This window comes from Poecilia mexicana, unplaced genomic scaffold (assembly GCF_051168715.1).
Source record: "Poecilia mexicana isolate PSO_F unplaced genomic scaffold, ASM5116871v1 scaffold_19, whole genome shotgun sequence".
Taxonomy (NCBI): domain Eukaryota; kingdom Metazoa; phylum Chordata; class Actinopteri; order Cyprinodontiformes; family Poeciliidae; genus Poecilia; species Poecilia mexicana.
Window position 1 is genome coordinate 3730653 of NW_028263388.1, and position 12600 is coordinate 3743252.

At 42.2% G+C, this 12600-nt stretch overlaps 1 protein-coding gene across 3 annotated transcripts in view; it reads left to right on the forward strand.

The window, feature by feature from the left end:
* tmem94 (transmembrane protein 94) overlaps positions 1 to 12592 on the forward strand; it is a 30900-nt gene extending 18308 nt beyond the window's left edge. For all 3 annotated transcript variants that reach the window (XM_015002615.2, XM_015002617.2, XM_015002616.2), the window contains 18 exons: positions 30 to 342; positions 1231 to 1404; positions 1484 to 1586; positions 1686 to 1894; positions 1992 to 2173; positions 2441 to 2573; positions 2853 to 2968; positions 3139 to 3238; positions 4549 to 4657; positions 4774 to 4963; positions 5046 to 5123; positions 5202 to 5287; positions 5373 to 5454; positions 7683 to 7846; positions 7945 to 8039; positions 8535 to 8628; positions 8706 to 8876; positions 9345 to 12592. In XM_015002615.2, coding sequence (XP_014858101.2) covers positions 30 to 342; positions 1231 to 1404; positions 1484 to 1586; positions 1686 to 1894; positions 1992 to 2173; positions 2441 to 2573; positions 2853 to 2968; positions 3139 to 3238; positions 4549 to 4657; positions 4774 to 4963; positions 5046 to 5123; positions 5202 to 5287; positions 5373 to 5454; positions 7683 to 7846; positions 7945 to 8039; positions 8535 to 8628; positions 8706 to 8876; positions 9345 to 9417 — 2472 coding nt within the window. In that variant the 3' untranslated portion in view covers positions 9418 to 12592. The remainder of the gene's footprint in view (positions 1 to 29; positions 343 to 1230; positions 1405 to 1483; positions 1587 to 1685; positions 1895 to 1991; positions 2174 to 2440; positions 2574 to 2852; positions 2969 to 3138; positions 3239 to 4548; positions 4658 to 4773; positions 4964 to 5045; positions 5124 to 5201; positions 5288 to 5372; positions 5455 to 7682; positions 7847 to 7944; positions 8040 to 8534; positions 8629 to 8705; positions 8877 to 9344) is intronic.
* Positions 12593 to 12600: the final 8 nt, after the last annotated feature.

Consider the following 12600-nt stretch of genomic DNA (forward strand, 5'->3'; position numbering starts at 1 on the left):
TCTTCTGTATCTTGGTTTTTGTCGTCCAGGATTTTGCTCTGGGCTGCCCAGAAGCCGAGGCAGAGGACTTTGTGTGCGACTACCACCTGGAGATGCTGAGCTTGTCCCAAGACCAGCAGAACCCGACCAGCATCCAGTTCGACGATCTCTCCTGGCAGTGCCACCTGCCCTCTCTGAAGCCGCTGGGCCTCAACATCATGCTGAACCTGTGCAACGCCGGGGTCACCCAGCAGCTGTGCCGCTTCTCAGACCATCTGTCTAACCTGGCCCTGCAGGAGAGCCACGGCTCCGTGCTGCCCGTCTACGTTCCCTGGGGCCTCTGTGAGCTCTCCAGGCTGATAGGTAAAACATGCAGCGCTGCATGTCTACATGTCCTTCCTGTTCTCCAGTAATGCCTTTAGGTTTTAGGTTTCACCTGCAGCCTCTCAGTGGGAGCTTCATAATGTCACTGTGGACTGGAACTTTATGGAACACATTTCATAACTAAATGTTAACACAGACTTATTCAAAGCTGTCTGAACTACAACACTCACCATTTTCTAGTGGCTTTATTGTTGGATAATAAATGTATTCATTCAAGGAATCAGATGCTTTTAAATTCTTGATCCATACTTTTAAAATCCACTGATTGTCAGAACATGCTAACATTCTTTGCTCAATGTTGAATTCAAAATCAAATTCAAAAATACTTTACTAATCCTAAAAGGAAATAAAATGTTGTTGCTCATTAATTAAGATTAAAGTTAAAAAATACATATTTTTTCTTTTCCTGATTGAAACGTACTGTTGCTTTAAACCCAAGCTATGTACTGAATCCTGATTTCTGCTCCATCCCAGAGTATTAATGATCTGATCGTGTTGACTTGGCATCGTTTGCTTTCATGTGATTCTAGGTTTTATAAGTGGTAATAAGTGCAGGAGTGTCTTGATTTATCCACAGCAGAAACAGCATTTCTTTTTACAGAATATTTAAAAACTTTTCTGTTTTTTAGTTTTGCTTGTTTGGTAATATAACATCAATTGTTTGGTAATGTTAAGATTGATTATTAGTAACCATACATCTAAATATGTTAGAAAAACACACTGTTTCTTTTTTTAAAACAAGCTTCTCAGTGATGATGAGCCAACAGCTTTGAACCGAAGAGAGTTTTTATTTTAGAACAGAATTTTTCATGGATGTGTTTAATATGCAGACTGTGCATGTCTAAATCATTTCCCATCATGTCTCAGGCTTTACTCCTGGAGCCAGGGAGCTGTTTAAACAGGAGAACCACCTGACCCTCTACCAGCTGCCAACCAGAGAGAAGACCAAGGAGTTCACCTCTCGCCGCCTCCCATCCTTCACCAAGCGCCAGCCCCCCATCTCCCACCTCATGTCCCTGTGTGTGCGAGACTCCTCCTCCAGTAAGTCCTGCATGGTGTGTGTGCAGGGCCTGTGCCAGCTGCTTTGTGGGTATAAAAGTGTGTGTGTGTGTTGTTGCAGACAGCGTCCAGATGCTGTCACATGGTTCAGCTGACCTGATCCTAGAGGCCTGCACTGACTTCTGGGATGGAACTGATATCTACCCCCTGTCAGGCTCAGACAGGTCTGCTTTTGGAGTTTCAGGCTCTCCATCCTGGTATTCACATTTGTTTTTGTCTTTCTGAACATCTAACCTTTTTTTTCCTTCCCCTCTGTGTTACAGGAAAAAGGTTCTAGACTTCTACCAGCGTGCCTGCCTGTCAGGTTACTGCTCTGCCTTTTCCTACAAACCCATGCAGGTGTCACTGTCTGGCCAGCTGAACGGGAAGTGTGTGGAGCTGGCCTCGGGTCCCTGCCTGTTCTCCGGCGTTGAGTTGCCCTCCACCACGCCCATCAAACACAACTTGTGCAGGAACAGCTGGAGCTCAGACGGTGAGGCGTGAGGAACGGGGGTGGCGCGGCGCAGGGCCGGGACGTTCAGACCAGCAGGCTGAGGTTCTGATGGACTCTGTGTGTGTGTTTCTGTCAGAGGGGATCGGAGAGGGAGTGGAGCGGGAGGACTGTGTCCAGGCGCTCAGCGGACAGATCTTCATGGGGATGGTGTCGTCTCAGTTCCAGGCCAAGCTGGACACGGTCCGTCTCATCGATGCTCTGGTCACTGCTTGCATCCGCTTTGTGTATTTTTCCATGGAGGATGAGCTGCGCAGCAAGGTGAGCAAACATCTTGGAAGAAGAGTTGGACGTAATGTAAAAGCATTGAGCTCTAGAATTGTTCCTCCCATGGTGGCAGCATGTCAGGTAGACCTGTTCTGTTAGTTATGATCTGACCTTTATGTTGACTTTTGTCTTTTTGGGACAATTATTCATATCCTTATTGGCACATACACTGTGTTGAAGCTAGGTTGCTGTGGGTTCATTGAGAGTGTGTGTGTGTGTGTGTGTGTGCGCGCGTGTGTGCGTGTATACGCATGTGTGCAGGTGTTTGCAGAGAAGATGGGTTTAGAGACAGGCTGGAACTGTCACATATCTCTGACTCCAAACGGAGACGGCCCCTATGAGGGGGCTCCATCCAGCCCGGGACACGGTTCCCTGCACGAAGACCTCCACCAGGGTATGTGGGCTGTGCCTCTCCACACTCTGTGATTTTTTTATTTCTATTTTTTGTGTTCAATGAGAGAGACACTAGCTTACCAAAAATAAGTTTTGGTGCTGCTGCAGGCCAACAAACCCAGGCTGGTGCTCCGCCCTGCAGTCGGAGGCTTAGCAGCCATACGGACGGCTGATCTCTGTTATTACCACTTAGAAACTGGAATGGTTCCATCAGTGACAACAGTATGACAGATCTGTCATCATCTGAACTGTGTCCATTTTCCTGCGTTTTGTCCTGAAGACTCCCGGGACGAGGCAGAGGGTCCGCTGCTGCAGGAGGAGGAGGCCCAGTCCGACCTGGCCAGCTTCCAGCCGACAGACAGTGACGTGCCAAGCTTCCTGGAGGATTGTAACAGAGTAATCATCACCTCAGTCACATTATGCAGCAGGGCTCATCTTGCCAGACCGTCTGCCTTTGTTGCCAGACGTTCTGTTGTAATGAAACGTTTCAGATCATCTGTAACTGGATTTGTCCAGCGCTGTCCTGGCTCAGGTTGTTGTTGCTGACATGCTGCGCTCCGTTTCAGGCCAAGCTGCCTCGGGGGATCCACCAAGTCCGTCCTCATCTGAAGAACATCGACAACGTGCCTCTTTTAGTGCCGCTCTTCACCGACTGCACCCCTGACAGTGAGTCTTTACTCTGACTGTCCTCACGCTTTTTAAGTATCCTTCTACAGACTGAGGAGAGTTTTTACCTTTACAGTTTCATTCATTTGCATTTTTAACTTAAACACAAAGACGTCAACATCAAAACTAACATCAAATACTGCATATTATTTTATAATAGCATTTTTAATCATTTGAATGAATTGCTTTGATGCTTGAAGTTTGATTTGTCCAAGTCCTGGTTTCACAAAAGTAAGAAAAACAAACAATAAAATTTAGTTAATCCTCTGTGACATAAGAGTTGTGCTTTTTGTACCCTGTCTTACTCAACCTAAGATAAAAAGATTATAAGAAATAACTTCATATTTTTTCCTAACTAAACATTATTATAAGTGTAGAACTATTTACATTTGATATTGTCTGTTATAGACTTATTGTTAAACACGTAATTCTTACTGGAGGCGGGTTTCCACAGCAGTTCTGTAAAAATCAATAACATTTACTATTTAAATACCTGAACTTTATTTTTCAGTTTCTCCAACAGTCACATGCAGAGCCCTACACTCTCCCCAAAAACATAACCTACTCCAAGTCAAGAATCTAGCTAATCGATGAGCCATTTAGTTTTTGCTGTTTTCAGTTTGCTTCACGGTTTGACGCGTTCTGCTCTGTCAGAAACGTAAGAACTTGGCAAATTAGTCAACCTGTTTGACAAAATGGTTAACAAATCAACCCCACATGTTTTACACAGAGGCAGAGATCAGCACAGATGGAGGGTAGCTTTATGGAAGAGGGCCACAGAAAACACAAGAACTGTAACTTTTTCCTCAGAACATTTGATCTTATAAGATCAAATGTCAGAATTCTGAGGTTAAAGTCGGACTTTGAAAAAAGAAGTCAGAATTAATTTTTTGTTTTTATTTTTTTCTGTAGCTCCAGTCTTCTTCTGTATATATACAGCTCTAGTGAAAATAAAGTACAGTTTCTCTGATTTTACTTCTTATTGGTATATGTTTGAGTAAAATGAACACGTCTCTGAAATTCCAAACAAAAATGTGTATTTATTAGCAGAAAATGAAAAATGGTCAAAATAACAAAAAAGATGCAGTGCTTTCAGACTTCAAATGATGCAAAGAAAACAAGTTCATGTTCATTTAGAAAGAATTCAGAAATCAGCATGTGGTGGAATAACCAGGAGGTTTCCAATGGGGTTCAGTGCAGTAGATCTTCAGTTTTTCCAGAGCTGAATATCTTCTGAGTCCTCAAGGCCCACTCTGTTATCCATGGGACAAACCAAACTGAAATGTTGTGGCTGGTCTTCCTCTCTGCAGCCATGTGTGAGATGATGAAGATCATGCAGGAGAACAGGGAGGTGACCTGCTGTCTGGGAAGCTCCGCCAACTTCCGCAACAGCCGCCTCTTTCTGCAAAGCGATCTCAGGTACAGAGATCACTTTCATTCTCAACATTTTTCACAACGTTTCTGAAGCCAAGCATATCAGAATCGTCCCCATCACAACTGCTGATGCCATGTTGTCCACTCTCTGGGCTCCACAGCATTGGGCTGGACCCTCTGTATCCATCTCAGTGCTCATGGGAGACCTTTGGCTACGCCACAGGAGGAGGCTTCAGCGGAGAGGTTGAAGGACTCTCTCCTCTCAGACTGTCAGGACAGCTGAACAGCCTGGGCTGCTCCGTCTCCTTCCACCAGGGAAACAGCGTTAGCTTGATTAAACTCATAGAGCAGGTTTGTCACATCAAGCAGTCACTGAGTCACATACACATCTTCAATTGATTTTGAATCTACCTTTGCTGAACTAACTTTCTAGGCACGACACACAACGTCTGGTATCCGCAAGTGCTTTCTCTTCCTGCTGCAGTGCCAGCTCAGTCTGGTCATTCTTCAGGTGGGTCAGTAAACCGCAGGAATGTCAGGCCTGTCTGTGGGATGCACCATCTGAAGTGTGTGTTGTGTTGTTGTACAGTTCTTGGCCTGCCTGGCTCAGCTTCCTCCTCCCATGAACACCACTGACATCCTCTGGATGTCCTGTTTCAGCTGCCCTTTGCTCAGGTACATACACACTCTACGTGTCCATGATGAATCAGTCGCACTAATTGATCTGTCAGATGTTTTAACGCTGGATTTGTTTTGGCAGTGTGTCGCTGTTGGGAAAGCCACCGGACAATTCGGTCATGACAGTTGCCACAGGGAAGAACCTGGATTCCATCCCAAAGAAGGTAGGATGAGCCGAGAGTAGCTTTGCAATATAAAACAAAACTCGAGCTCAGTAATGGTCACGTTTCACTATTTACTGAATTAAACGGGGAAACATGTGCTTCTTTTAGAAAGTAACAAAGTAAGCTTTGTTACTTTCAGTCTGATTATTTTTATTTTTTTAATTGTTTCTCCTTTTCTGGTTGAAACTTTGCGTTTTTTGTACAATTGTTCTCTGTGATTTTGGATATGTTGCTACAGCTGGAATGTCTGTTGGGTAGTTGTTATGATGTGTAACCATAAGTGTTTTTATAACCTTATAGCTGATCAACATTTTAAAAGCTCAAATAAAACCTGAACTCCGCAAATCTATTGGCAGATTATTTCACTTATAACAAGACATTTTCTCCATATTAGGAGTGAAATAATCTGCCAATATGAACAACTAGTTTTTCATCAATATTGGGGAATTACTGACTTAAAACAAGCCCTTTGCAGTTTGTTGAAAAGTTACTTAGAAGTTAGTTTTGTCTTATTTTTGCACCAGAATCACTTAAGCTAACTATAACTGTAAGGAGATGGTTAGAGGAACCTGTAGAAGATTCAGGGCTGTTTGAGGTTACTGACTGGGACGCTCTGTGCCAGCCACATGAACAGACTGTCATATAAACGTCTGTGTGAACATCACCATCAGAACCAGAACACTGAGACGGCTTCCCAGTAGAGCACCGATGGAGGGACAAGGGATTTATTAAGGGGTATAATTAAAGTAAAAATTATAAACAGTAAGGAGAAGCTGGAGAGCAAACTACAGAGAAACGGTATCAGACATGTGTGTGTGGTCAGTGATGAAGAAGATCACAGGCTTTAAGCAGGAGGAGGATCAACCCTGAGCATCCTCTTCATCAGACTGTCATACAGCTAGATGGTGTCTTCAGTCAGAGGCTTCTTTAGGATGGTTGTAATCAGGGGTGAAAGTAGTTTTAAATTCTTGGGGGTTCTATGACAAAAGTGTGCGTGTATGTATGTGTACATGTGTGTATATATATAATATATTATATATATTGTATATATAAAAATTCCTTCTTTGTGTGCTTTGGAGTTTCTGTGCTGATGAAATTTTTGCGAAGCGATAAAAGCTGTGCATCTCTTGAATTACTTCAAAATGGAGCTGTATTTCCTTCAGCCCACTGGCTCCAGTTTTGGCACCGCGAGATGCAGTGAGATCTAAATTCTCTTCCACATCGGGTTGATGGGGAAACAGGTCCAGAAGGGAACCACAGACATCTCTCCCAGGCCAGACTAGACACATAGACCATCTTCATCAGTTCATTTTAAATCCTGCATCGTATTCAAAAACAATCTAATTTTTATTAATAATAATGTCACCAAAAGCTGCTAATGCTGCTCATCTGATGGAGACATAAGAGAGAAGCTACTATTCTTTTAAAAACAGATATAAACATTTGTTTACCAGTTGGTTTAATAGTTAAAATACAAGAAAAGTGAAAAACCAACAGACTCATAACCAGTTTACAGTTTAGAAATGGACTCTTTATCTCCTTCCCGGCTATCAGCAATGTGACGCTGTGCTCCTGTTGGTATCAAGCTCTCAGTTACACAGAAAAAGCTGGAAGACATTACGTTCTGTCTATTGTTTACATTTCCACACTGTACAGAACAAATGTGTTCAACTGGGTCGTTTACAACCCATCAAATGTGGAGCGGCATCATTTTTTGGGGATCATTCTTTATTCTATTTTTATGCTAACGTGTAAAATTATTAAACCAAAATTATTTCTTTATAGCTCTTCTCCAAGCAGGCAAAATTTCTTGTCACAATTTACAACAGCAGCAGCAAATGTTTGTAAGTTACATTTAATTTTACTTTTAAGATATTTTTAAGTACCCGCCTACTTTCACCCCTGGTTGTAATACAGACTGCTAGAGGAGATCCTTCATGTCCACAGCTGCCAGCATTAACAACTCGTTGAAGAAATCTGGATAATAGGAGTTACAATTCCTCATTTCCTGTTAATAATAATAAAGTATCTGAATAGAAATGAGTTGAGGGCAGAGGCAGTGCTGGAACTGGTTTTAATCTGACTGAATAAAAAAGCAACCAGCATGCTTTGGTTTGACAGAAACATCTCATTCCATAAAAACTCTTGTAAAAGTTTTTCCTACACAAAAAGTTTCCAGATTGTTTCCCAATGAGCCTCACTGTTTTCTTCTTCTCCTGTCCTTCCAGACTCAGAACTACTTCCTGGGCTGTTTCTTCTTAAAGTTTGGTCTCTCAGTGTGTGTGTACCTGCTGGTGTTCGGCTTCACCCTGCAGACTGTGTGCCCTGCTGGCACCAACCTCACCCTGAGTAACAACTCCGTACTCAAGTGCAGCTCCATATTCACAGCCAGGTATGTAACAGGAGATGGATCAGTAATAAACAGGAAATATCAAACATATCTGACTTCTATGTGTGTGTGTGTGTGTGTGTGTGTGTGTGTGTTTGCAGCTCATCACCACAGCCTCTGGTGTGGTTTGGTGATCTGTCCAACGGCCTGCTGCTGACCCAAAAGCTATTGGCTGGTTTTCTGGTGCTTCACACAGGTGGGGCGACATGGACGCAAAGTTTTTCCACCATATTTAGTGATATTATTGTGATAATAATGAAAGTGACAATAACAACAATTTATTACTTCTTTTTTACTGCATGGCACAGCAGTCAGACAAAAACTTAAATGATGCTCCTGAAAAATGTCAGCATTACTGATCAGCTGCTTTAGGTCACCAGTCACATAACAAAGTGATTTGTATCACAAAGCTCCACACAGTAACTGTTCAATAAATATCAGTACATTTGATAATATGATTAAATACAAACAGTGGAGAAAATACTAAAACTAACAATTCCAGCTATGTGGACAGTTTTATGGGGTTTCAAACTAATTTAGATTGGTTTATTGTGACAATAAATCCAAATTTTTATCATTAGGAATTTATCGCGATAAAAATGCTAAGCGATACAATAAATGCCCACCACTGCACAAGGGGGCAGCCTGGCTGGTGTTCTTTGTGCATTTAGAGTGTTGCTGTTGCTTTCAGTGGTCATCTCCCTCAGCTACGTCCATCGCTCCCAGCCTCTGTGGAGGAAGACTCCCTTCAACAACACCTGGTGGTGCCTCACTGTGCCCGTGGTGTAAGTCCTCCTCCTCATGTCCAGCACATACACAGTTCCTCTTGACATCAGTTCCTAACCTGCTCATGTGTCACCAGACTGCTGGGCCAGGGCGTTCAGGCCACGGTGGACTACCAGCTGTGGAGGGACCAGAGCAGCCCTCTGACCTTCAGCCTGGCCAACATTCCCCTGGAGGTGTGGCTGCTGGCCTCCCTGTCCCCGCTGCTGGTAGTGCTGGTCAACGAAGTGGTGAAGCTGCATGAGATACGGTACGTTGACACCAGAACCAGAGCGTAGACACGGCCCAGTAAACGCAGCATGTGCAGAAGAGGTGGATTTGGAAATGAAGGGCTAACGGAGATGTGGATACATAAAAACCAAAAAAAAAAAAAAACGGCTGGAATACAAAGACAGAGCGGAAGGGCTTAGCAACGTTTAGTTTCCCTTTAGGATTCAAGTAAAACATTTTGATTTAAACAGCAGCAGCAATGGAAAAGTGTCTGTTAGCGACATGAAGTCAGACATAAAATACTGTAAAAAAAAAAATCTGAAAACAAGGTTTAATATCCCGCTTTTGTTTAAAAAAAGAAATAGCATATGTTTATAAAATCCTGTAAAACAGTTTTTTATTTTTTATTTTGTTTTCTAGCCATGCATGGTTTTCTCAAAAACAAAAAACTTGCAGGGTTCTGCTCACCTCCATCACGTCAGCTCATTTCTCTCTCTGCTTTCTACAGGGAACGGGTTCGGTACCAGAAGAGACAGAAGCTGCAGTTTGAAACCAAACTTGGGATGAACTCACCTTTCTAAAGTCCTTCCTCCAACCCCCCCTCCCCCCTCAGAGGATGAAGATGTTCTGGCAGCTCTGGGCGGCTTCCCTCCAGAAACCAGCAGCAGCCCCTCTGCTCCCCCTCCAGGGAGGAGCAGGTATCATGGTGGACAGTGGCGCTGGTTGAACTGCTGCTGCTGCAGCTGGGCGAGCCAGAGCCGGGGCCGGGGCCGGGGCTGGGGCCGGACCTGCGGCGCCTCAGTGTGGTTGTAGAGGCATGAGGAACGCTGTTGGACATGTTTACTGTATATCCCCAGGTTCCGCTCAGTTCTCCACCACCAGGATCCATGTGCATGTTCTCCAGGAATGCTCCACATCCCATAGAGCGCTGCAGCTGACATTCACCTCATCACTGTGTATCATAGTTCATCATTCTTCACAAAAACATGGCATCCTTTTTTTTTTTTTTCCCCTTTTTTAAATGTAAATGTAGGGCTAAAAAAAAGCAAAAAAAAAAAAAAAAAACCCGCCTGAAACTATGGAGCCCCAATGTGTGCAAAAATGTCAGAGAAATGGCCTAAAATAAGCTGTGGAGAAAAATGGTAATCTAAGGAATTGGAGAATATTTAGTGTAAATCCTGAACTATTTCTCAATAACTTTAAAAGTTTTTTTTAAAGCTTTTATTTCATGTCTTGGATTTTTAGTTGACTTCTTTACAAACATGATATGAACGGTTTCCCTGGAGACCTCCTCAGCCAATCACTGGCTTCACTTGAGATCATCATGGTCACCTGAGCTGAGACCAGCATGCACCAGCACAGTTCAGCAACACAATGCCATGAACCCAGCTACTGGTTAAAGTTCTCACTACTGCTGTTAAACAACCACTTACAGTGAAAATAAAATGTTGGAGATCATTTTGTTTGTCCCTATGTGTCCGTCTGTCCCAGGGTGTCCGTCTGTCCGAGGGTCTCCGTCTGTCCCAGGGTGTCCGTCTGCAGCATGTCAGAGTGTTTGGTGCATGCAGTCCCCATGTTCTGCCACACAATGGGTTTGATACATATATACATACATATGTATAAACATATAGATATGTAGATATGTGTATATGACAATTGTAGAAGATCCAAACAAAATTTTCTTTAAAATAATATATAATATATATATTTTTAAACATACCTGTTACACCTGACATTTCTTGTTCATTTCGTGGTTGCTATACTGGCTTGAGGAACAAAGCAGCTTCATAAATTTGACTGGCAGCCAATCAGAAAGATGATCATGCCAAATAACATTACAGCAAACAACGGTATTTGAATTTATACTTTTTAGTAATTATTGATAAAGAGATGAAATTTTATGATTTAAAAAATTCTGATTAAAAAAATTATTTTGGTTTTTTTGTATTCCATTTATTCATCAGAAACCCAGTGGGATTTGTTCCGTTTAGCTCAGTAACCGGCTAACTGCTAGCCGCTATTAGCCATTACGACATTAAAGGAGCGTGGGCATAATGTGCGCCAACAGATTTGCCACAAACTTTATGGTGCAACGGCAACCATTTATTACTGCAGCTGTCACTATTGCAGTAGTGTTGCAGCCATGTTGATTTTGAGTTTGGGTCAGTGTGAAAATCTTTCCAGCCTCACAGGTTAGAGTTTCCAGTCCAGTTTTTCCAACTTTAGAGTCCGAGCCAGTTCAATCCCATAATTCCTTGTTCTTCAACCACGTGAGAACTTCTGCTGTCTGCATGGAAGCTGAGTCCAGTTTGTTGTGAACTGTTTCCTGCAGCTGTTGCTGAATGTGCTGAAACGTAGGAATCTGTTGGTGGTTGAAAACACCCAAACCTTGCATTGGAAGTGACAACTTGCCATAAAACCTAAATTTTATGTATTTTTTTACTGTTTTATGTTAACATTGGGGTTTCATATAAACGAGGCTGTCACTACCTCGAAAAACATCCTGATCCACAAGCTTTTCTCTCTGCTGCGTTTGGATCCAGATTGAGTTGTTTTATTCATACCTACATTCAGCCAAATCTTCTACATTATGACTTTGCTCTTTGCTAATGGATGTTTGTGCTGAATTTCCAGATTCTTCTAGATGCATTTTATGCCTCAGTTGCTTCAGCCTCTAGTTTTAATCTTAAATCTCAGCTGAAGGATCTCAACTTATAGAAGTCAATTTTATGTTGCAGAGATTTAATATCTGAATTGGCTAAAAAGCATTCAGAGGTTCTGGTCCTATAATAATCTAAAAATGTTTGATTATTAGGACTTTGATTTGTTAGAGCGCCAAATCGATAAACGTCTGTATCCTTGGTGATCTCCTTCAACCAAACCAGCCTAGTGGAAACGGTCTGACTTCGCTGCTGTTTCTGACGCTATTCTGTAGACAAAAAAGAACGATGAATTCCAAAATCAGTGCCTCAATGAAAAGCAAAACGATTTCATAAGGATGTGAATCTGGGAAAGCCGGCCCGGTCACACTGGGGTCACGACCACACGATGGACCGGAGCATCAACCTGAGAGCAGATCGCTCCATTACAGTCTTCAGAGCAGACAAAACAATACTAACTTTTAAGAGTTAGTCTTTAAAATAAGTGTCACAAATACAAAAACACACACACAAAGCTCCTGACCTTGTTGGAATGTGACAGAATGCTGTAAGCTTGAATTTGATCATTTTATTTGTAAATCTTGCCATAACTATATGTTGGATTTCTTGCAGAGGTTTTAAAAACACTGACAGAACTGTGAGACTTAAATAAAAGCCTGAAGCCAAGCAGCCTGGTGTGTGCTGGTTGTCTTCCTCTTATGGTCACTACTGGTCACACTGAGGTCAGGGGTTTCACTGAACTCATCAGTTATTTAACATCATATATTATGCAGGCTTTCTGAAAAGTTTTCATACTTTTTGTCTTGATAAAAAATAGAAAGCAAAGCTAATTATTGGTAGCTGGAAACTTTTCCATGTTACTGAAAGTCAGCAGGAGTTTTTGTGAAAGAAGTTTATTTGAAATTCCAGATGAATGTTTTTAACGTAAAAACAAAAACAGAAGAAAACTTCTGTATTTTTACTGTTTGGTTGTTCTGCATGAACTGAGATGCTTCCATAAGGACAGTCAATGTACATGTTGTAGATTTGAAAGTGTATATTCAGACAGATTTGTTTGTTTCGATTATATCTGAGAATTAAATGGTTCATTGGTAAAGGACTTGT